Source organism: Felis catus, chromosome C2, assembly GCF_018350175.1.
Source record: "Felis catus isolate Fca126 chromosome C2, F.catus_Fca126_mat1.0, whole genome shotgun sequence".
NCBI classification, from domain to species: domain Eukaryota; kingdom Metazoa; phylum Chordata; class Mammalia; order Carnivora; family Felidae; genus Felis; species Felis catus.
Window position 1 is genome coordinate 19,073,514 of NC_058376.1, and position 25,118 is coordinate 19,098,631.

The 25,118-nt window shown below is 41.0% G+C and overlaps 1 protein-coding gene across 4 annotated transcripts; it reads left to right on the top strand.

The window, feature by feature from the left end:
- The first annotated feature begins 5 nt into the window (after positions 1–5).
- Positions 6–24,090, top strand: MRPL39 (mitochondrial ribosomal protein L39). Of its 4 annotated transcripts, none has more exons than XM_011285730.3 (11): positions 6–133; positions 896–1,102; positions 2,836–2,975; positions 5,373–5,472; positions 6,887–6,954; positions 9,807–9,919; positions 12,433–12,498; positions 13,407–13,560; positions 18,066–18,113; positions 20,598–20,672; positions 20,783–24,090. In XM_011285730.3, exons 1-10 carry the CDS (start codon positions 70–72, stop codon positions 20,646–20,648), a joined length of 1,011 nt encoding a protein of 336 aa, XP_011284032.1. In that variant the 5' UTR covers positions 6–69; the 3' UTR covers positions 20,649–20,672; positions 20,783–24,090. The 4 variants fall into 4 exon arrangements, with proteins under 4 accessions (XP_011284032.1, XP_019695044.1, XP_044892646.1 ...); XM_019839485.2 differs by having other exon boundaries at positions 23,460–24,090; XM_045036710.1 differs by lacking the exons at positions 6–133; positions 20,598–20,672; positions 20,783–24,090 and adding exons at positions 412–687; positions 19,880–20,564.
- Positions 24,091–25,118: the final 1,028 nt, after the last annotated feature.

Genomic DNA, 25,118 nt, shown 5'->3' on the forward strand with positions numbered 1-25,118 from the left:
TCAGAGTTTCCGGGGAGGAGGGCAGAGGAGGACCTGTGCGAGGCGGTTCCTTCGGCAGCGGAGGAGGCAATGGCTTTGGGGGTCCGGGGGCTGCGCCTCTGGCGGGCCGCCCCTGCTGGCGGGGCTGGCTGGAGTGAGTTTCAGCGGCCGTGGGGACGGAGAGAGAGGATTAAAGGATTGTCGGCTCGGATTGGGCCTGAGGCGGGTCCTGGGAGGTCTCACGGGGCTGCGGGCGCAGGAGGGTCTTTACGTCCTGGCTGTGGCGGCCACCCCTTCCCGGCCCGGGGACACAGATCTCGGGGCGCCGGGTGGATACCGGGCCGTGGGAGGAGCTTGGGGCGCCTCTGAGAAGGACCCCGCGTCGTGGTGCAAACGTGTCCTTATTTACCCATTGGAATACTCGTACGGGCTTTGTCAAATCCTCTGATTGAGGGTTTAGAAAATAAGCTCAGCGTTTCTCGCTCCAGATATCGATAGTTGTGGCGAGGGATCCCCAGTCTCCTGGAGCTTTCTTGTCCCCAAGACGTTTCAAGGCGACAACTTTGCTCACCTTCCCAATGACTAGTGTGACTTTGACTACTTCCTGGTTACTTTTTGCCTCTTATTGTAAAGCACAGATTGGAATACGACAGAGGAAATTGATGGGCAATGGGGATCTGATGGTGAGAGAGCCAAGCTGAAGGAAAGGTGTGGATCTGGGCTAGCTGCGGGTTTCTTCCCTTGGCATTTTAGTTATTAATATTAGAAAGTGGTTTAAGTTAATCTCTGAGCGCATTTTGGCGAACGGCGTTTTAAACTCGTGTTGCCCCGCATTCTTGTAGGACAGTGGTGCGGGGTGGGGTATCATCGGTGTGTTACTCATTCACTGTTTATATTTATCGTAACTTCTACACAGGATTGATAGCAACATCGCCAGCTTCGCACCTCTCACCGAGAGAACTGATAGAAATGCAGAATGACCTCTTTAATAAAGAGAAAAACAGGCAGTTATCATTAACTCCTCGAACTGAGAAGATTGAAGTTAAACACGTTGGGAAAACGGACCCTGGCACTATCTTCGTGATGAATAAAAACATTTCAACTCCTTATAGTTGTGCTATGCGTAAGTAGTGAATCAGGATACAGTTTTGACTTTCCCATAAGCTGTGCAGAAGGACTGGTTCAGAAGAGACAAGACTCGGTAATTGCTCCCTGACCTTACAGAAGTTCTTTATCCAGCATCTTCCTCTCTGTTCACTGTCACTTTAGCTCTGGAGGGTCCTGTGGGTCTTGAAAGGTTGGTACTGTGATGCACAGGTTTCCTGGCACTCACTTGAATCTGGCTAGGTTTGGGTGCTGTAATTGTTTCTGGCAGAAGAAGACGGAGGTGAAAGCCTTGTTACCATGTTAGTGTGCTTGCCTTTTTTAGACAGCACCCATGGGGGGCTCGTTAAAGGAATTTGGGATAGAGGGACCGCCCAGGCCTCCGAGGACCAGCTTTATAGGCCTTCTTTTCCTTTCTAGCTCTTTATGGCCTAACTTAAACCTTAGGTGCTTCCCGCTTGTCTGATTGTGTGTTATGTGTTTCTTTATACTTCCGTGTACATGTAGTGAATGTGTTAAGTGGAAGTGTGCATGGGGTGAATGCAGTTAGGGTAAAAGTGTGTGTTGGGATTCATATCTTAAAGGAGAGGACTGTGCCCTGTGTGTGATTTGGTGTGTAAATGAAGGGAACAGAACCTCTGTATGGATTATTTTTGATCAAAATGCTTTCAAAGCAGCTTTGATAGAACTGGTAATATTTAAATTTAGAAAGCTCCCCAAATAGGTATATACACCAGGATGCTCATTTAAACCACATTGTTTAAATTTTTGGAAAACTGAGTAGTGATTCCATTCAAGTAATTAACAATTTTAGTTAAAAGCTTAAGATAGTCTACATTCTCAGTCTTTTTTTCACTCTGGCACTTGGATGAGTCCTTATGACCGTTGTTTGGTTGTTCTGTGAACATTTATTTGAACCTTTGCTGTGTGATAGGCATTAGGATTACAGAGGAGGGTTAGGACGAAGCACAGGCCCTTGAAGGGTTTTGTGGGTTTTGAGGGGTGGAGATGAAGCCTTTGTGCCCCCCCTCAGCATGACACTTGCACTGACAAGTGCTTCTCATTCATACTTTCGATCGTTCAGTACACTTTTGAGTATTTACTGTATTACAGGCCTGGGGCTAGGTTCTGGATATACTGATGAGTGAACAAAAGCGGACGTGATCCTCTCTCTGTGGGACTTATTTAGACTCTAGCCCTGTAGTTTGAGCACTTCTGTGACTAGCTGTGTACTTGAAGAACATCTAATCAGGCTTAGAGTTAGAGTTGCATTCCGGTCAAAGAACAGACTAGGGCGGATGGGCTTATATGTGAATTCATACCCATAATTAAAAACTGTTAAGGTATTTAACGTGGACAGTCCATGTTAGGGAAGGACGAGGTGGTGTAGGAGCGAGACACCCAACCCGTTTTGACCAGATTTACTATGGATGTGTATTTATATATACAAGTGTAACTCTTGGCAAATTGTTTTATTACTTAATAATAGATTAACTTCAAATTAGACTTAGCCTCAATGGTTTTCGTAAATGGTTTGGGCAGTTTTGTTAGTAATAACACATTGGGTGTGTTGGGTATTATTTTTTTATTGGTACAGAGGTACTATGTAATGCTTTTTTTTCTCCCAGAGGAAGTCAGCTTGCAGAATCTTGCCTTTCTGTTGGTTTTATTTCTTAATGTAGCACTTACACACGTAACTTTTCAATTTGAGTTTTGTTAGATTCAGACCTTCAATCTATTTTAAATTCCTAGATTTAAGTGAGTGGTACTGCGGGAAGTCCATTCTGGCTCTTGTGGACGGACAGCCTTGGGACATGTATAAACCTTTGACCAAATCCTGTGAAATTGAATTTCTTACTTTCAAAGATCGTGATCCTGGAGAAGTGAATAAGGTATTTCTACTTCTGTGTTCTTTTTTTTTTCTCCTAGTGTTCTTCTTCTTCTTTTTATTAACATCTGTTTTGCTTTGGAGTATGAGATGTGCAAACGTGGCCAAGGTCAAATGTAGTAATGCCCGTGATAATCAGTGTTTTGATTTTTTTGCATTTTCACAAGCTCCCAAAATACCAGTGGCATCCTTTCTTTGTATTTTGGTTTGAGAAAACTGTGTGACTTGTATTTTACTTTCATGACTTTGTTCCACAGACATTTGTTGATTATCCTCTATATTTCATTCTCTCTACTGCTTGAATTCAGCTGTTGACCATCGTTGGATTATTTCAGTAGCTTTTTAACTCTCTGTCCCCACCTCCCTCTTTAATACTAAAGTCTTCCTTAGTAGGCCTGTAAGACTTTTGTTAAGCGACATGACTGAGTGTTGTGTCATTTCTTCCTCATGACTTTTCAGGCCCTGTGGGATCTGACCCCAGCGTGGCTTTCAAGCTTCACCTTCGCTGCATCTTTTCACTTCCTCTCTGCTGTGGCCACATTTGAGGACGTGGTCACTAGTGGTTTTTGCTGTGTGAGCCTCCTGGCTTTTATAGGTGTCCTTCTTCAACTCTGGGTATTTTCTTTCCTCCCTGTTAAAATCCTGTTTATCGTTTATAGTTCTATTAAAATGCTGTCTGCTCTGTGGAATCTTCCCAGTTTCTTCTTGTCAGGATGAATCCCTCTGTTCTTTAGGGCCTCACACTTGGCTAACATCTTCAGATATAGTATTTTAATCATGCCTTGTGATGTGAACTGTTGAATGCATTGGATTCTCGGCTCTCTGAAGACAGGGATCACATCCTCTGTTGGGCCCAGTCCTTGACTTACATACAATAGGTATTTAATAAATACATGTTGGAATGAAACACTTAAGTAACAAAACGATAGATATGATAATAATAGCTTCTATCAAGTATTAATTATGTATCAGGCACTGTCTTAGGTGATTTACAGGTATTAACTCATTTAATCTTCATAAAAACCACATAAAAATAGATGCTATCGTTCCCATTTCCCGGAAAAATAACCTGAGGCAAAGAGAGGTTCGGTAGCTTGACCAAGGTTATCAGTTTAGGAAATACTAGAGCCTGGATTTTAGTCCAGGCATTCTGATTCTGGAGTTCAACAGACATTAAACACATTTAAGTAGGATAGACGAGGAAGTGCGTTTTGCTGCTTGCCTTCAAGACCTGAGTTTGTACTCCTTTTTAGTGTATGTTGTGTGGTTCTGTAGGATACGTTCTGGAGCGGTCTCTGCTGCACACAGCCAAGTGGGCCCACTCTTGTCCGCAGATGTGAAGAGCTTGTGAAAGTCAAGTGCCCAGTTGTAGTAGTGCCAGTGTGGGGCACAAGATAGGCGGGTATGATAGGACTTGAGTTTCTCTTTACGACTCTGATAAGGTCATTGCATGGATACCCACATTAGGCATGTCCATGGGTCAAAACGTGCGAGTAAACCGAAAGCCCAGTTAATAGTGAGTTTGCTCTGCCGTAAATATGAGTAACTTGGGTGATGTGCTCTGTGGTGTTAGGCATAGGAGAGGAGTCACAAGTTCTGAAGAGTTCAGTGTTCCCTCTCTATTATATATGGCGTAAACAGGTATATATTAATATGTGTATTTTTTTTACTTTAGTACAGGTTTGTTAACAAGTTCTCTTTATCCTGGGTTAAAGAGAAAAGTTGCTACCGGATAGTAAAACTATCTTGTGTTTGATAAACATCATAGTGTGTGATATCTTGTACAGAAACACTGCTAACAACAGAAGTTGGTACTTCATTCTTCAGTGCTTTTTGCTCGGTAGAGGTAATGTCGTGGCCTGATGTTAACTATTGCTACGTGCCAAGGATGGATAGAAAAATAGTTCCTAAGTCAAAAGTTAACCAAAAATTTCTTTTTATTTACTTATTTTTCAATTTACATCCAAGTTAGTTAGCGTATAGTGCTACTATAATGATTTCAGGAGTAGATTCCAGTGATTTATTCCCAATGTGTAACACCCAGTACTCATCCCAACAGGTGTCCTCCGTAATGCCTCTTACCCATTTAGCCCATTCCCCCTTCCCCCACAGCCCCTCCAGCAACCCTCAGTTTGTTCTCTGTGTCTAAGAGTCTCTTATGTTTTGTCTCCCTCTTTGTTTTAATACTATTTTTGCTTCCCTTCCCTTATGTACATCTGTTTTGTATCTTAAATTCTTCATATGAGTGAAGTCCTACGATATTTGTCTTTCTTTGGTTAATTTTGCTTAGCGTAACACCCTCCAGTTCCATCCATGTAGTTGAAAGTTAACCTAAATTTTAATATTGAAGAAACAGTGAATCTTAGTGTGTATTATGTTTGTGTATGTTTTATTTTTCTAGGCTTATTGGCGTTCCTGTGCCATGATGATGGGCTGTGTGATAGAGAGGGCATTCAAAGATGAATATGTGGTCAGTTTGGTCAGAGCTCCAGAAGTTCCTGGTAATGTACACATGTGTGCACACACATTTTGTAATCATTGAATATTTTGGTACCTATTTTTGATATTTTATAGAGCTTCTATTTTTTCTTTTTTAATTTTTTTTAATGTTTTTATTTATTATTGAAGGAGAGAGAGAGACAGAACATGGGCAGGGGAGGAGCAGAGAGAGAGAGGGAGACACAGAATCCAAAGCAGGCTCCAGGCTCTGAGCTGTCAACACAGAGCCCGATAAGGGGCTCAAACTCATGAACCGTGAGATCATGTCCTGAGCTGAAGTTGGACACTTAACTGACTGAGCCACCCAGGCGCCCCGAGCTTCTTTTCTATTTTTTTTAGCTCAGTTCTAATTTTATGTGATAGAAATTACTGTCGTACATACATTCCATTTATAACCGGTAACAAAATCCATCTTATTTAATTACTGGAGGTCAATAATTAACATAATACAATTCGAGGGTAATGTTTCTCTTGAATATGAATTCTGTGTAATTACCCTGTTTCAGTGTTTGTTTCCTACCACTTTAGGCACTTATTTCTAAATCGAATGTGTGGAGGAGGAGGAAATAGGAGTATAAATAGAATTCTGGAAAAAGCTATGTTTAGGAGGTACCATTTCAGCAGAAATGACATGACTCTGGGGCGGCGGGGGGGGATCACTTTTGAGAAGATAGAAGAGTTCACAGTCTTTGCAATTTTGCCAAGATTCTGCATCAGTATGTGCAATAGGATCGCATTTGTAAATTTTCAAAAAAAGATAGGAGGATATACGCCAAAAAACTTAAAAAAGCTCAATAAGTGATTCTTTTTTTTTTTTTAATTTTTTTTCTTTTTTGGGACAGAGAGAGACAGAGCATGAACGGGGGAGGGGCAGAGAGAGAGGGAGACACAGAATCAGAAACAGGCTCCAGGCTCTGAGCCATCAGCCCAGAGCCCAACGCGGGGCTCGAACTCCCGGACCGCGAGATCGTGACCTGGCTGAAGTCGGACGCTTAACCGACTGCGCCACCCGGGCGCCCCTCAATAAGTGATTCTAAGAACAAAACAAAAACAAAGCTTAGAAGACATTAAAAAATTCAACATTTCACGCCCACGTAGTCATTTGTCTACATATTAAATATCTGATTCTTTTGAAGTTTTATGTCTAGTAACTGTGAAGTCTCTATAGTGATAATATTCTGGACGAAAATGTGAATGTTTAAAAAGTACTAGGGATTTGGGTTCAACAAAAAGAGAGTGAGTGAGGGAAAGCTGGTAGAGAGAGCTCTGGCAAGAGCTGGGATAATGGTAACTTTTATAATTTGTCGAGTTGGCAGAGATTGCTGGCCTTCCCTTTTATGGTCTAAATATTCAGTTGTTGCAAATTAGTAACTCTAGTAGATTTGACTTTGCCTCTCATTTTGGTTGGATTTACAGTAATCTCTGGAGCCTTCTGCTATGATGTAGTTCTGGATAAGAGACTTGATGAGTGGATGCCAACAAAAGTAAGTATAGTGTTTAGAATATGAATTTTAGAGTATGTACCTTCTTTGGTTAGAACGATTCTTGTGTCAGTGTTGTTGAGTGATACTGCATGTTGAGGATATTTGAAAGACCTTACCTGCCTACCTGTGTTGCATTTTCAGTGTATTCAAGACAGAGCATAGGAATGGGGGTTTTCCTCATGTGGTCAGCTTTAGGTCCTGCTTGACCTTTTCTGGAAGTGCTTTCTTCCTTGTACTGTTCATTCCTTTTCTTAAGATAGTGGTTTTCAAGATGCCCAAGCTATCAAATTTACAAGTTTAATTGTCTTGGTTGATGTGGTGGTGAGGGCCCTGGAGCCTTACTAACTTCCTGGGTCCTCAGAGCACAATGTAAAACTTATTGCTCTAGCCGTTTTAACCTGTTGCATACTGCGAGGTCTCCCTGTATACCAGGGTTACGTTGAGAGGAGGGGTGGAGGGGGTAGACGGTTAGTGAATTAAGAATCAGACTTTGACAAAGTTAAGCTAACTCAAATGGCAGCAGACTAGACTCTTGGTGAATGGTCTGATTGCACGATGAGCGTTCTCCTGTTTGATCTGGGAGTTGGGTAGCATCAGGGACCTGGCTGACAAAGACGATCTGGATCAGATTCTCTGTGGGTAGGATGTGCCGGTGGCTTTCAGATGTCCAGCCCAGAGATTTTAGTTATGATTGGGGAGACAAGGCAGATGCCTGATTCTTAATTAAGCAAAACCGTATGTTCTACAGATTGAAAGTCTGGAGGTCAGAAAAGGAAAGGCAGTGTAGCATAGCATTTTATCAATTCCACAGTGTACGTTTTTTTCACATTTTAGTATCTCTGGAAATGTCTTTAAAAAAATTTTTTTTAATGTTTATTTGTGAGAGAGACAGAGAGAGAGCAGAGAGCGAGCAGGGGAGGGACAGAGAGACGGAGGTACAGAATCTGAAGCAGGCTCCAGGCTCTGAGCTCTCAGCACAGAGCCTGATGTAGGGCTTGAACTCACGAACCACGAGATCGTGACCTGAGCTGAAGTCGGATGCTTAACCGACTGAGCCTCCCAGGTGCCCCCAAAATGTGTCTTATAATAGATGGCATCTTACGATTATAATTGCCAGTGTTTTTTTCCTTAGTGGTACATTTTAGTGAAATATTATAGTTCCTAAAAGCAAAATTTTGGAGTCAAAGCAGATTCAGGTTTAAATTCTGACTTTGGAAGTTATTTCTTATATAATCCTGCTCATGTTGCTTAGTGTCAAGAGGGAGAGAGGAGGGAAACAGGAAAGAACAAAGAAAGGGAGGGAAGAGAGGTAGAAAGAGAGATAGGGAAGGGGGCAGGGAAGGGATTGAAACTTTTTCTTCGTGATCTCTGAACTGTGTCAATATAATTTATTTTTCAGATATGCCCTCAAGTTGAAGAAGTGATTCTTACTTTATATATTTGCATTATTTATGTCATAAAAATGAACGCAATCAAGATTCACTTCTGAGCTGTAAAACTTGCTGCTTCTTTTTCCTGTTTTAAATATAAAACTTACAAGGGCACCTGGGTGGCTCCCTTGGTTGAGCCTCTGACTCTTGATTTCAGCTCAGGTCATTACCTCACGGTTCTTTAAGTTCGAGACCCACATAGGGCTCTGTGCTGACAGTGCAGAGCCTGCTTGGGATTCTCTCTCCCTACCTCTTTGCCCTTCCGCCACTGTCTCTTTCAAGATAGGTAAATAAACTTACAAAAACAAGTTTTAAATATAAAACTTAAAAGGCACTGGCTAATTGCAGGCATCATGGTATTGGGTGGACTGCTTAGAAGAAGTGGTAGAGAGTTACGCAAGGAACAACTGTATAAACTGTGAATGTGGATTTGTTATACAGTCAATTATCCCTTTAAGAATGGAGAAGAGGGGCGCCTGGGTGGCGCAGTCGGTTAAGCGTCCGACTTCAGCCAGGTCACGATCTCGCGGTCCGTGAGTTCGAGCCCCGCATCGGGCTCTGGGCTGATGGCTCAGAGCCTGGAGCCTGTTTCCGATTCTGTGTCTCCCTCTCTCTCTGCCCCTCCCCTGTTCATGCTCTGTCTCTCTCTGTCCCAAAAATAAATAAATGTTGAAAAAAAAAATTAAAAAGAATGGAGAAGAGTCATTCGTGCAAAAAAAGTCTCATAGTTTATGGAAATAATTTTATTACAAAAGTTGTGTAATAGTACCTGGTTTTTCTGTATCAGTAATGAAGGATCTATAGTATGAAAACTCAATTATGGTTTTAATAAAAATCTCAGATATTGTTAATGTGTATTAATGATTTTAATTGCATAAAACCTCTTCATTAAACAGGTTTTTAATATTAGATATATGCCATATTTAGGGCAGGGCCAATGATGACATTACGTTTCCTGGTGAAACTTTCTGAATCACATAAACAGTGTTTTCCCTGTGCATTTATAAAAGCTTAGTTTTGCTTACAATGTAAACAGATTTTTATATCTTTTATTTCTTAGCGTTTCTAACTGCATCGTTGTTTTAGTGAACATTTGTTTAATTATGTAATTCGAATAAAAACTTAAAATTTCTTTGTAGGATTATCTTTAATAATTATTAATATAGACTGATATCTTAATTACAAGTAAATTACAAGTTTATAGTTCATAGAGTTGAGATAAATTGTTGACCTTACATTTTACGGTCTAAAAATGGTCTAAATAATTGTTGCAAATTAATAACTTTCTTTCCGAATAAGTTTGCTTTTGCTTTTTCTTTTAGTTGGATTTATAATATTTAGCATACGATTTTATCTTACCTTCCTTATGGAGAAATGCTTCTAAGTAAATTGTTACAAAAGGTTAATACTTTCCTTTCGAAGGAGAACCTGCGTTCCTTCACAAAAGATGCCCGTGCTTTAATTTATAAAGATCTTCCATTTGAAACTCTGGAAGTGGAAGCAAAAGTGGCATTGGAAATATTTCAGCACAACAAGTAAGTGTTGGCTTCCTTGAAAGCAAGGCTAAACCCCCCAAAGTTACATGTAATGAAGGAAATTCAGCTCTTAAGAATCTTTATATCTGATGTGGGTAGGACACTGTTCTATTTTTAGCTCTAAGATCTCTTTTTCTGTACCAACCTATTTACTTTCATTCATCCCACTTCCCAGCCTCTTTACTTATTTACTTACTCATCCCATTATTTATTTCCCTGAGAAAAAAACTTCGCTCACCTTTGGTAATTTTCTCACTTGGTCTCACTTCTCTGTTTTTCTGGCTGGTCCGTCCTTCATATCAGCTTGGCGGTGTGTTTCCCTCTTTTCCTTCCATCGTGAGGTGATAGCATACATGAAGCTGTATCATTTTGCACGTTCGGCAGCCTTTCCTTCTCATCCTCTACTCTTTAAATGCGAAGGGTGAGATAGAGAATGCCCGTGGTCTGGAGGGAGCTAAGGGGAGAAGTGAAACGTTTACACAGCCGGGTGGGTCTTCATCTTCTGCACCAAATTATCCATTAGGGGGATTTTCTTTGCCAGCATTTTAAATCCTCCCTGCGTTCTTAATTCCCTTTTTCACTCGGAAAACTTCCAGTTTACCTTTTACTAATTGTAACAACATAAACTATGTTTTAGTATTAATCTCATTGAAGCTAGAACTAGTTAGGGAAATCTACATTGCAAAGAAAATAACAGGGATGCTAGATTCTGAAGACAGAATATGCTCTTGCAAATTGTTCAAGGTTCTGGATTGGAAAATCTTTAGGTATTTGTGAATTGAGGCATACGTTCTCGTAATGGTAGTTTATAATATTTTGCGTAGCCTGGAACCAGTGAATTAGAAAGCAATAGGAATGTACTATTTTAACTGAACTAGAGTGCAGATAGTTCTGTAGAACCAAACCACCGTTGATTCTATAAGAAAATTCCTTGGATTGCTAGAACATAACAAGACACTTCCAGTGCCCCAATTCTAGGGTCATGCTGTCCAATAGAGATATAATGTGAGACATCTAGAGAAGTAAGTTTTCTGGTAGCTACAGTGAAAAAGTCAAAAGAAAAGGTGAAGTAAATTTTAATAATACATTTTATTTAAAGTGTATGTAAATGTTATTTCAACATGTGATCAATATTTAGAAATTAATGATATTTTGTATTCTCTTTTTCATACTAAGTCCTCAGAATCTGGTGTGTTTTACTCTTGAGGCACATTTCAGTTAGGACTAATTACATTTAAGTGCTCCATAGCTTCCATAGTTTATTTACTCTAGCTGTTCATTCCATGTGATTTCCCATCCCCTCCACTGGACTTTCAAAGTCCAGGAGAGGCTTATAGGACTTTGGTAAGTTAGTTGAATGTGTGGAAGGACGTAGGGATGGCTTGGGGCAAGTTTGAAGGGACAGAGTTTTGGATGGTTGAAGGTAGATCTGTGATTGGGCTTTTCTGCTGCAGGGGGAGTTTTAAGTGGCTTCAGCTCCCTGGGGACAGGTGCATGTCTTCGAGTTGGGTCAAGAGAGACAGGTAGTCAAGGTAACTGGCATCCTTAGTAATGCATGGGGGCTTTGGCAGAAGGGGTGTGGGCAGTAGGTAGACGTTTGCACGTGAACTAATGCTTCCCGAGTTTGCCATATACAAACGTAATACTTTTTAGCACTCCGGCATGAAGAGAGAAGGCTCTTAGTAGTGAGTGGTCAAGTTATGGTTTGTACCTGGGCTGTGCAGTTCCGTCTGTGCTATTAGCTGTAGTGACAGAACTGGGTAGGTTTGAGAGACATTTAGGCAGTAGCATTGACGTGATTTGGCAATGCGTTGGATGGAGGGGGTGTGGTAGGTGAAGCAGGAATCGAGGAGATCCCTGCAGTTTTTCTCTCAGACACGTGGGTGGTTGGTGGTGCCATTTGCTAAGTGAGGAAATTCAGCAATGAGGGTAAGTGTGGTGGGAAAAGAAGGAGCAAGTTTTCACTCTGAGAATTCAGGAGTGTAAGATGCTTGTGGAACAGCCTAGTGCGTGTCCGGAAGGGTCTTAGATACATAGTTTGGGGCTCAGAGGAAGGATGTGGATTAGACGCTGAGATATGGAAGATAAGGACACAGAAGTGGTAATTAGAGCTGTGCGCATCAAGGAGCCAGCCCAGGGAGGATGCTTGCTTGAAAGGAGGCTTTAGGACAGGTCCCCTGAAGGGGAGAGAGGAGGAAGAGTGGCCAGAGAGTTGAAATAACAAGCAGTAGGGAGTGCCACAGAAACCAGTGGAAATGAGCACTTTGACAGATGGAGGTGAACAGTGGAAATAAGGACAGAAAGGTGTCCGTTAGGGTGAGGCCAGGGAGGTACCTATGGTTTTGGCGGAGCCGTGAGCTTATGGCCAGACTGAAGGAGGTGAGGTGTGAAGAGGAGACTCCAAGTGTAAACCCGTCTGAAAAACTCTGGCCAACGAGGAAGAGAGGGGAGATGTCCTTAAATCCCTTTTTGTGCATTTAGGAGTAAGTCGCTTTTTCTTTGTTCCTCTTTAGGTACAAAACGGATTTCATAGAAGAGAAGGCATCTCAGAACCCTGAGAGGATAGTCAAGCTGCACAGGTAAGTAAAAATAAAGTTGCTGTCCTGCTAATTTATAGGAAGACTTAGGCAGTGAAATTGACCTGACTGAACGTACAGTTATGACTGAAAAAGATGAATCTGTGCCATAATTTGTTATTCTTGTTACCTTATTTTCTGTTGCTTTGTGCATTGTTTTGGTACGGTGGTAATTGGAAGGTTTAAATTCTTTTCAGGAGCCATTGTGGTTTCTGTTCCTCGTTTTATTGTTTCTTATTTCTATTTCCGCATTTCAAGAGTTGAAAACCATTGTTTAAAAATGTGATTTTTAAAACTTAACTTTGAAATTGGGCAAAATATTCATTGTTGTGAATTGAGCATAATTCACGTGTATGTGCAAATTTGGATACTGACTGGTAACTACTTATGTTACGTGTAAGTGAAATAGGAATGTGCTGATACTGGGATGAGGGAGGTAAGACCGTGCATAATGGATTTGCAGAAATGACTTCATGGCCTCTGTCTGTGTTCTCAGCTTCATGTTTTCATGACTCAGTTAATTTTTTTCTTTTAGAAAGCTGCTCTTTGGACAATCTGTCCTGTATAGTGAGTTCTAAACTCTATTACAGTGAGTTGTTATGAGGTCGTAGATGATCAGTTTTAGACATTGGATTCACTTGAGAGCATGATGTGTTCAATGATCTTAAAAATCTCTAAAGTTATATCAATGCTAGTAAGGAACAAGGTTCACTTGACTTTAATTTTCATAGTTTTAGCCGCTTCACTTGAGATTATTACGTCAGGGGCCATTAGAGATTGAATTGAGCCATATAGAATGTTCTTGATTGTGGACATTGCCTCAAAGAGAATGAATAGATTCTTTTTTCCCCCAAACTACTCTAAACGATTTGATTTTGAGGTTTTATTTGTTTATTTTTAAAATCAATCAGATTTGGTGACTTCATTGATGTGAGTGAGGGTCCTCTTATTCCAAGAACAAGTATTTGTTTCCAGTATGAAGTATCAGCAGTTCACAATCTTCAAGCCACGCAGTTGAGTCTTGTACGAAGATTCCAGGGTCTGTCTTTACCGGTACACTTAAGAGTAAGTAAAGCTGAAAGTTTCAGGTCATCCAATTTGGGAGCGGATGTCATTCTGGTTCTTGATTTTATACTAATTTGAAGGATGTACATTTTAATTTTCATTAAATTTTGTGACACTAATGTTTTGTAAATTCATGTTTATGCTAAGAACAATTTTGCTCAGAATGTAAACGGATAATTCACGAAAGAGATATTAGTTGAAAAAGTTGAATCAAACTGAGATAGTTATTTTAATTTTTCAAATTAATATAGGGGAGGGTGCATTGAGATTATTGGAGTGCATGTTGGTAAGACCCTCTAGAATGCCTTTTGGTCTTAGATTTGGCATGATCTATTCATGACTCAGAGTCTTTTATTTTCCATATTGCTCCCACCCGTCACTAATTTTTTTTTTTTTTTTTTTTTTTACTTTAAATCCAAGTCAGTTAACACATAGTATAATAATGCTTTCAGGGGTAGAATTTAGTGATTCTTCACTTACATATAACACCCAGTGCTCATCCTGACACTGGCCATCCTCCTTAATGCCCCTTGCCTGTTTAGCCCATCCCCCCACCCATCACCCATCCAGCACCCCTCAGTTTGTTCTCTGTATTTAAGAGCCTCTTAGGGTTTGTCTCCCTCTCTGTTTGTATCTTATTTTTGCTTCCCTTTCCCTATGTTAATCTGTTTTGTTTCTTAAAATTCCACTTATGAGTGAAATGATATGATATTTGTCTTTCTCTGACTGACTTACTTCACTTAGCATAATACACTCTAGTTCCATCCACGTTGTTGCAAATGACAAGATTTCATTCTTTTTCTTCGCCGAGTAGTATTCCATGGTGTGTGTGTGTGTGTGTGTGTGTGTGTGTGTGTGTGTGTGTGTGTACACATATATATTCACACCACATCTTTATCCATTCATCAGTGGATGGACATTTGAGCTCTTTCCATACTTTCGCTATTGTCGATAGTGCTGCTTTAAACATTGGGGTGCATGTGCCCCTTCTAATCAGCATTTTTTAATCTTTTGGATAAATACCTGGTAGTGCAATTGCTGGCTTGTAGGGTAGTTCTGTTAATCAACTTTGGATTCTGAGATAGTTCAAAATCTTTGTAGGTCCACATGCAGTTACAAGAAGTAATAGAGAGATCCTTGATCCCTTTACCTAGTTTCCCCAATGCTGACACCTTGCAAACTTCCGCAACCAAAGTATGGACTGTGACACAGTGAAGATGTAGTACAGTGTCTTCACACGACTCTCTCCTATTGGCTATCGATAGCCACGCCCACTCTCCTCTGCCCCACCCCCACCTCCTTACCCCTGGCAAATACTCATCTGTTCTCTGTTCCTATGCATTTTCATTTCAAGAGTATCATATGAATAGGATCATGCATTGTGCAGTCTTTTGGGATTGGGTTTTTTTCACTCAGTAGTAATTCTCTGAGGATTCATCCAAGTTATATGTATCGGTAGCTTGCTTTCTTTTTCTCTCTTTCTCACTTTCTTTCTTTCTTTCTTTCTTTCTTTCTTTCTTTCTTTCTTTCTTTCTTTTTTTCTTTCTTTCTTTTAAATTGCTGAGTAGTATTCTGTGGTGTGGATCTACTGTGGTTGGTTGAACCATTCACCCATTAAAGGACATTTGGGTTGTTTCTAGTTCTTTGGCTATTACGAATAAGGCTGCTATGAACATTGGTGTACCGGTTTTTGTGAATATATGTTTTCATCTTTCTGGGATAAATGCCCAGGAGTAAAGTTGCTCGGTTAGAAGGCACATATTTAGTTTTTAGGAAACTATCACACTGAGTTCCACAGTGACTGCCATTTTGCCATTCCTGGTATTTGACATTGTCACTATTTTTTATCTGAGCCATTATGGTAAGTTTGTATGATTTCTCATTGTGGTTTTAATTTGTGTTTTCCTATTGGCTAATTGTGTTGACATCTTTTCATGTGTTTATATGCCATCTGTATATCTTTTTTGGTGGGAAATTTATGTTTTTTGCTTATGTTCTAACTGGATTATTTGCTTTTTACTGTTGAATTTTGAGTTTTTTCCTAGTATATTCTAGATATCGGTCCTTTGTTAGATACATAGTTCGCAAATATTTTCTCTCTGTGGTTTGTCTTTTTGTCTTCTTAACAAAAGATCAGAAGTTTTGCAGATCATAAGTTTTAAATTAAAAAAAAATTTTTTTTAATGTTTATTTTTGAGAGAGAGAGCATGAGCAGGAGAGTGGAAGAGGGAGAAGGAGACACAATCCAAAGCAGGCTCTGAGCTGTCAACACAGAGCCCAGTGTGGGGCTTGAGCCCATGAACTGTGAGATCATGACCTGAGGCGAAGTTGGACGCTTAACCGACTGAGCCCCCCAGGCTCCCCAGAAGTTTTTAATCTTGATGAAGTCCAGTTTATTAGTTTTTGTTTATGGATCATGCTTTTGGTGTTAATTCCAAGAATTCTTGGTCTGGATCTGGATCCCAAAGATTTGTCTTCCTCTTTTTCTCCCTAAAAGTTTTATAGTTTTATATAGGTTTGTGGTCCACTTTGTGTTAAGTTTTGTACACGGCGTGAGAAGGAGGTGGAGGTGCACTTTTCCTGCCTGTACATGTCAAGGTTCTCCAGCACCATTTTGTTGGAAAGGCTGTCCTTCCTCCAGTAAATTGCTTTCACCCTTATTAAAAATCAGTTGGGCGTATTTAATGGGTCTATTTCTGGGTTCCCTGTTCTGTTCCATTGATGTGTGTCTCTGTCCTGCCAGTGTCACAGTCTTGATTACTGTAGCTGTAAATAGTTCTTCAAATCAGGTGGAATAATTCATCCCATGTTGTTATTATTTACAAAAATTGTTTTAACTATTTTCGGTTCTTTGCCTTTTCATTTAATTTTAGGATAATCTTTCTGATTTGACAAATTTTGCTGAGATTTTGATAGGAATTGAGTTAAACCCATATAATTTAGGGAGAATTGACATCATTACTAAATTGAGTCTTCTAGTCTATGAACACAGTATATCTTTTGTTTAAATCCTCATCTCTTTCATCAACATTTTGTAATTTTTAGCATATGTTCTGTTTTTCGCCACATACCTGCTTCCTTTCCTAGCTTTCTGCATTTCAGTAAATGGCATCATCATCTGCTTAGCTGTGAAGTGATCCTTGGCTTTTCTCTCTCCCTCCCAGCCATGCTCCGTCCCATCCATCAGCAAGACCTTTCAGCTCAACTCTGAAACATGCCCTGAATCCTTCCATCACGTAGCGTCTCATCTGTGCTCACCACTCTTTCCAAGCCCCTGACTCATCACCGAGGATGCTCCCCCTCCAAAGCACATTCCCTGCTTAGTAACCAGAATGGCCTTTTTCATACTCAAATCAGATCACGTGATCCCTTTGCCCCAAACACTCCAGTGGCTTCTTGTAAACAGATCCCAGCCCTGTAGCCTGTCTCACAAAGGCCTGCATTACCTGGCCCCTGCCTGCCTCTCTGATCTCTCATAGCACTTTCTTCCAGCCATACACTCCGGGGTCTGCACCAGCAGTCCGTTCGGCTGTCTTCCCTTTAAACATGCGATGCTGCTCTTTTCTCCAGAAGGGCTTATGTGTACATATAGGAATTTTACCTTCCATCATGGATTCTGCCAGGTCATTCATGTGACTCAGTAAAATTGATGTGGTCCTTACGCATTTGGCACAGTTTTCATCTGCATTCCGATGATCCCTTGCTATATAAAATTGTTAAGGATTAAGTAAATTGGTTTTATAATTTTATTATTGTCTGCGTTAGTTTTTACTTGTTCTAAAATTTTTTTTTTTTTTCAACGTTTATTTATTTTTGGGACAGAGAGAGACAGAGCATGAACGGGGGAGGGGCAGAGAGAGAGGGAGACACAGAATCGGAAACAGGCTCCAGGCTCCGAGCCATCAGCCCAGAGCCGGACGCGGGGCTCGAACTCCCGGACCGCGAGATTGTGACCCGGCTGAAGTCGGACGCTCAACCGACTGCGCCACCCAGGCGCCCCTTTTTTTTTTTTTTTTTTTTTTTAGTTTTTACTTGTTCTTAGGGTAATGAGGTAAAACCTCTGGGGCTCCCATTTCAGTGTGAAGATATCAGTCGGTTTCTGATGAACCTCTCCTTGTGACTGCTGATGGTGTGGAGAATGACCTCTAGCTGGTTGCAAATGGCTATTTAAGGAAAGAACTACAACCTGTGGGAAGATGGGGCACAGTTTTGCTTCCTGTTAGAAGAAACACTGTCTATGATGGTGATGATTAAGGACAAAAGAGGAAGAATGGCATGTTCTTTAAAAAGTCTTAAAAAAGACTTAGTCTTTTTGGCTTAAATGCCAACAAAGTGGCTGTCCCATTAAATACCTTTTCCCCTACTCTAATCCACTTCTGTAGCCGCTTCACCTCATTAGTACTGCCTTCTTTTTTATGTGTTTGCTTGCTTAAAACCTATAGAAGACTCAGCTACTTTTAACTTCGTTGCTTTATTTAATTCTTCGTGACTCTTTCCTTTTCAAGGCACATTTTACTCTATGGAATAAGCTATTGGAGAGATCTCGGAAAATGGTAAGTATTTTTGACAGCTAATGAGTACTGTTCCATGAAGAAAGTTGTTTTGAAATTAAGCAACAACAACACAACAGTAAATAAAGAAATAAAAGAACACAGAAGAAAAAAGTTAATCGGTTGTCTGTGTAGCTAAAGCGGTGTTGTAGCTGTTGACCCCAGTAGTATCTTGGCAAGAGAAGAGCTGTGATTTGGCAGTTCTCTTGTATTTATTTGTGAATATTGTGGAAATGATGTTGTGGAACCTGAAGAAGAATAAGGGGGCCGCCGTATAGTAGCGAGAGTTCTTAAGGGGGTCCGGTGGTGTTAATTGGGTCTTCAAGAGATGGTATTTTTTGTAAGCTTAATGAACATTTAAAGAGTGAGACTTGTCACATGTATTTTGAAGCTGCCTTGACTGTTGGTTGACAGATGTGCAAATTTTCTGTGTACTTGGGTTTGTAGCTCATTCTGTGTCATCAGTATTTACATTTCACAATTAGGAATGATTATGTTTCTTGACCAGTTCTATCCCTGTTTACTCTTTCATAGACTAAGTCCTTAGCCTTTAGTTACATTATCTGAGAGCTATCCTGTGTAGTCTGGCCTCCTTGAACTCATCCTGGTTATTGTAATTTTCCACTCTAGTCAGGCTTGCAAATACACTCAAACTTTTTTTTTTTTTAGTTTACATTCTTATATCACTTTATTTCTTCCCAGCTTTACTGAATGTATGACACCTAACATTGTTTAAGTGTAAGACGTACCCTGCAATGATTTGATGTGTGTATGGATTGCAGACCGATTACACAACAAGGTTAGCTAGCATATCCATCACCTCACAGAGTGACATATCCTGTGTGTGTGTGTGTGTGAGTGTGTGTGTGTGTGTGATGAGAACTTTTAAAATCTACTTTCAGCAACCTTCAAATATACAACACTAGTATTCTTAACTCAGACTTGTTTTCTGGTTTGTTTATTCATGGCAGTTTTTCTGTCTGGACTCTGTTTCCCTTTCTCCTCCTGTATATAAAATTTTTTTTTTTTCAACGTTTATTTATTTTTGGGACAGAGAGAGACAGAGCATGAACGGGGGAGGGGGAGAGAGAGAGGGAGACACAGAATCGGAAACAGGCTCCAGGCTCTGAGCCATCAGCCCAGAGCCTGACGCGGGGCTCGAACTCAGGGACAGCGAGATCGTGACCTGGCTGAAGTCGGACGCTTAACCGACTGCGCCACCCAGGCGCCCCTCTCCTCCTGTATATAAATGAAACATCCGATTCATTCTTCAGTACTTCGTCCAAGTCTTACTGTTTCCATGAAACCTTCTCAGAGCAATCACTGAACAAATATCTATTCCTGCAGTTTCTGCTGGATTATATGCCTCCTCGTATAGTTTTCTAATTGTTTCTGCTAGTACTTTTACATTCAGTCTGTGAACCCAGTCAGTGCTTGTTATGTATGTGTCATGCCAGGTTTTGAGCTCACCCTTTGGTATGTGGGGTTGCTTGGGGCTGGGTTGGGGGGCTGGCTTGGGAGTTATCTCAGAGGAAACTGCTTGCCTAAAAGCACGGAGAAATGGAGAGCATGGTGACTAGAACATAAACCTGGGTGTACAGTCGTATGGAGTGTGGGCGATGAGTCCAACAAAGTGAGCTTCTTGGAAATAGCATCTGAGGGGCTTGTCTTCCATGGTAGGGAATTTGCATTCCCCTCCTGAAGGTGATTGGAGGCAACTGGGAAGTTGAGAAAGGAAGTGACCTATTGGTCGGCTATTCCTGTTCCAGAGCTCACTCTGGGGCAGCACGGAAGAAAGCTGTGACGTAAGCCCGCAGTCTGTTAGAGGGATGGAAGAGATGAGAGCCTCAAGTTCAGGTGTTGCGGTGAGAGCCCCGGGTAGGATTCGTTGAATTCTTGTTGATTGAAATGTGCACAGAAGAGAACCTGGATTCTGCAGCGGCAGGCTCGGGTAGCTGGGCAGAGCCCCTCAGCGAGATAGGTAATGCACGACGTGGGGCAGGTTTTGGGGTGATGAGTATAGTTTATCTGTTTGATGGATGTGTTTGAGTGACACAGACTAGAAATAGGGACATGCAGGTCCCTATTTCTACTAAACCTGTAATATTCTGTGTTTAAAACAGAATTATGTCTCTCAAGAAACTCTGTTGATTAAAAATACTGTGTTACAGCATTACTGGGCTTTTTCTCACACTAAGGATTTCATTTTGTAATTGAAAAATAAAACGACAAACTTGGGAAGCCTAGATGGATGCCTCATCATATTTTGAGTGGAATTGTTGTACTTTACTTGATAATTTCTGTTGTGACCCTGGCCTTATAAGGTTTCTTCTTTTTCTACTTACCTTTCTTTAATAATTACTAACGAAGGAGAAAGACCAGGGGTCATTATAGGAGAAGGACTGTGGAATGATCTAAAATGGTGGGGGGAGGGTGGAACTAAAAGTTGTTTTTATTAGAAAAGTAAAGCTATTCATGTTTTTACAGGTAACTGAAGATCAAACTAAACCTACAGAGGAAAGTGCTTCGACCCAGTAATTTCCTAAAAATTAAATATATATAGTAAATTAAAATAAAAGTTTTCTACAAAATGTTTGTGTGGGCTTATAAAGATTAACTGTCTTTTTCTCCCTAAGATTTATACTAATTTATACTTTTTCCTTTCTTTAAAGGATAAGACAGCTTATGCTGTTCACAATAAAAATTTTACGCAGAAACAACCCTGCGCCCTCCAGCTCCCCAGATATAACACCTTGACATGTTTTCTCCATTCAGTTCTTTTTTCTACATGTATAAGCACATGTACAAATACAAGTGGAATCTTTTGAAAACAAAGGATCATACTAGTTTCCGTTTTTGCTATCTTATTTTATTTTTTTATTTTTGAGAGAGAGAGAGTGAGTGGGAGAGGTGCAGAGAGAGAGGGGGATAGAGGGTCACTCTGACTGCAGTGAGCCCGATGCGGGGCTTGAACTCATGAACCACAAGATCACAACCTGAGCCGCGGTCACTGAACTGACTGGGCTACCTGGGCACCCCCATTTTTGCTATTTTAAACAATGGCACAGTAAACATTTTTGTACAAAATGTTTAAGTGCTTTGTGGTTAGATTAGTTGAGTATTGACCAAGTTAACAGTATTTCCTATGTTCTGGCCATGGTGCTAAGCCTTTCACACGGAATCTCTTATTTAATCCTCAAAATGTGTTGAGAAGCTATTTCCATTTTGTAAGGGAGGAAACTGACAGACCGTAGAACTGGCCAGTAGCAAAGCTGGAATGTGGACCCACGTAACTTCACCCGCATGCTCTACACCGCCTCACATATAAGTGACGTCAGAGGAATAGACTCTGGTAGTAGAATTATTGACAGATGCTACCAGAGCTTAGCTTCCACAAGGTTTTGCCAAATGGCAGTCCCAACCACAGTCTGGGAGTGCCTGCTTCCCGTGTCGGGCAAATCTTGATTATCAGCCCTTTTAAAACTGTTTGGCCAAAAGATTTCTTTCTGTTCCAGGTTGAACACTTTGCTTTCTGGGCTTAGTGCACAGGTTTCTTCTGAAGATTTGATTTCTTCCCTGGGTGGGATCTACTTCCTAGAGACCATATCTTCCTGTTCCTTTGGGAACTTTCTCATTGTGTTGGAATCCCTAGTGAGTTCCATCTTAAGAAAAAGCATCTAAGAGGTGAGCCCTTGCATGTCTAAAGGAGCTTTGTTTTGCAACTTACATGTGGTCAACTGGCTAGAGTTGTAGACTGAAATGTAATTCTCTTTTTACACTTACTTATTATTGAGAGAGAGAGAGAGAGAGAGAGAGAGACAGAGCATAAGTGCAGGAGGGGCAAAGAGAGAGAGGGAGACAGAATCTGAAGTAGGCTCCAGGCTCTGAGCTGTCAGCACAGAACCCAATGTGGGGTCAAACTCACAGACCACAAGATTGTGACCTGAGCTGAAGTCAGACACTTCACCGACTGGGCTACCCTGGCGCCCCTGAAAGGTAATTTTCTGTCAAGATTTTGAAAGCAACTCAGGTTAACTTCTGGCATCTGATGTTGCTAATGAAAAGTCTGATACCCTGTCTGATTTTGTTCCTTTTTATATAAACTGTTCTCTTAAACCTGCCTTCCTCCATATCACCTGCCCTACCACACCCCCACATGCATACACACTTGGGGTACTTTTAGGACCTTGATGTTCTAGATGACCTAGATGTTTCATATCTATCTAGGTTTTTAATTATTCTGGTGCTTTCAATTTTGATAACTCTTTTGAGCTCTAGGGAATTTTTCTTTTTAAATATTCCTTTTTCTGTTTCTCTAATACCATTTAGTTAGGTTTTAGATCTGTATTTTTCCCCTCTTTTTCCTTTCTTCTTTCCTTCCTTCCTTCCTTCCTTCCTTCCTTCCTTCCTTCCTTCCTTCCTTCCTTCCTTTTCTTTCTTTCTTTTCTTCCTATGTATATCTTTATCTTTTTAATTGAAATTCATGTATAACAGACACAGTGTATCTTTCTGAACCTTTTATTTATTTTTTTTTTAAGTAGGCTCCATACCGAATGTGGGACTTGAACTCATGACCCTGAGATCAAGAGTTGCGTCCTCTACCAGAGAGCCAGCCCTCTCTGTGACTCTAAAGAACAGATAGAATTATATTCATTTATTTCCTGGTCCCTGAATTCTATCTTTCCTCAAGTGATAGATTTTTTTGCTTATCTCAACTTTTCATGTTTCAGGGTTTTCCCCCCAGCCCCCAAAATCTAGTGATTGTTGGTTATTAGTTTTAGTTGGAAAGGTGGTTATGGGGAGATTGGATGGCAGCTCTGTGGTCCAGGCAGGGTTTAGCGTCTGTGAGGAAGAGTATTGATGGTGGCTGTTAACGATGGGGATTTTCGAAATGCTAAAATGATGGGGTCTTCGGTTTCGGTGACAGATGCCCATATTGACTGCTCTTGTTCCTCCCAGACAGTTCTTTCACTTACGAGATCCCTCCAATATTTTGCCTGTGGGGAGATAACCTGGACTCAGGCCTTTCTGTATTTGGAGATCGGGGATATGGGGTTGAGGTCAACTGGTTTGTATATAGACCTCTAATCCCCCTTTTAGCTCCTTTTCTGTCTTTTACCACCTCTGGGCTTCTCCAGGCCCATCGTCTCTCTCTTCTGATGGGCTCCCTCCACATCCAGTCTAGGTGGTGACATCCTCTACTGTTACTAGTCACATCTTTTGGAGATTGCTGGAAATTTCTTGTCTGCTCCTGCTTTCCTCTCCCATCCCCTTTGTGGATTTATACTTTGATTTTTTTTTTTGAATTATGAGCTATTTTAAACAAAATAGTTGTGTATTTTTGTACAGAGACATGCAGAACTTCACCCTTATGTGAGTGGACATCTGTCATGCTTTTTGGGGACCTAGCACTGCGTGAACACCCACTCTGGTGACTTCCCCCTTTATGGATCTTATCTCAGCAAGTGCAAGAGTGGAACTTACTTTCCGAAATTGCCTGGCAGCTGGGGCTCAGCCAGGCTTCACGCCCAACATGGGACTTGAACTCACGATTCTGAGATCAGGAGTCGCATGCTTTACCAACTGAGCCAGCCTGGCTCAGCAAGAGTCACCAGCAGACACACTTGTGTGACATTTGGGAGTGACACCAGGAAGACAGAGTGGCACATGGGATGCACTTTGTCGAGGGGAGCAGTGGCTTGTGGCTTCCAAGGCAGCAGTGCTCCAAGGGTGCCAGCAGGTCCCCCTCTGCAGCCACTCAGGTGTAAGGGCATTTCGTGGAGCTGTGTAACCCGATTTCCAAGCCTGGGCCTGTCTGCGAGCCATTTGTTTCCGGCGTAAACTAGCTAGAGCGGATCCCGTCGTTCGCAACCGGGCTTGTTGACGTGTGGCCACTACCCAAGTGTAACCATTGTTAACCTTTTCCCTTAGTTACTTCCGATCCTTGTGTTTTTAAATAAAAAGCCGCCTCTTCATTGAAGATCTTCCTCTTCTCATTTCCTTCCAAGAACTGCTCTCCTTTTTGTGCAGAGCTGGACCCTTCATGATTTGCAGTGTGTCGTATCCTCCGTGTTTTAAACTAAACGCAGTTGGTTTCGTGATACATGTCCCTTTGAAACGTCTTACTCGGCATTATGTTTTCACGTTTAACATGTTGATACGTGCATAGCTGGTCGATACGTGTAGTATTCGTTGTATGATTAATCCCATGATTAGTTCACTTCTATCGGTGGCCATTGAGGGTGGGCTTTTCAGTGTTACAAAAAGAACATCCTTGTGTAGGTTTCTTCGTGTACACATTTGAAGGGGAACATGCATCTTCAACTCCACTAGATGTTACTAGTCACGCCGATAGTTATACCGGCTTACTCCCTATCAGCGGTGAGATCCTGTCTCCCCTCCCCCTCACACACACTTGCCATCGTCAGACATTCAGGTTGATTGGCTCTGCCTGATCCTGTCTTTTGATTTAGTTCGTTTAATACCGAACAGAACAGAGACCATGAGCATCTTTTCATTTGTTTTTTATCCAGCACGGTTTCCTCCTCTCTGTGTTCCCAGTTTATAGCCTTTGCCTCTCATTTTGCCTCCCCAACTGGATCTTTTGTCCTTTTGACAGGAGTTCTTTATATATTCAGAAAGTTAAACCTTTGCCACTGTACATATCTTCTCTAGGCTGGCTTACCTTTTAACTTTGTTGTGCTGGCTTTAATTTTACTGGGGTCAAAATTACCCATTTTTTCCTTTATGATTTATATGTGTTTAAGAAATTTAAGAAAGCCCTTTCTGACTTGAAGTAGCTCGGGGTGTTGTGTGGAAATGACGAATCACTAAATTGTACGCCTGAAACTAATATTACCACTGTGTGTTAACCCACTGGGATTTAAATAAAAACTTGGAGAAAAATAAAAGGCATTGTTCTGTGCTTTGTAATATTTTCAAGTCTCGTTTTTCACATTTTTTAGTTGTGTACTTGACGTATAATTTTGCATATAGAGGGAGGGAAGG

Bases quoted from the DNA above. Each gene is read 5' to 3' on its own strand.
- MRPL39 (XM_011285730.3), top strand. From the start codon at position 70: ATGGCTTTGGGGGTCCGGGGGCTGCGCCTCTGGCGGGCCGCCCCTGCT. The intron at 134-895 runs GTGAGTTTCAGC...ACTTCTACACAG, and splicing joins TGCTGGCGGGGCTGGCTGGA to GATTGATAGCAACATCGCCA. The intron at 5,473-6,886 runs GTAATGTACACA...TTGGATTTACAG, and splicing joins CAGAGCTCCAGAAGTTCCTG to TAATCTCTGGAGCCTTCTGC.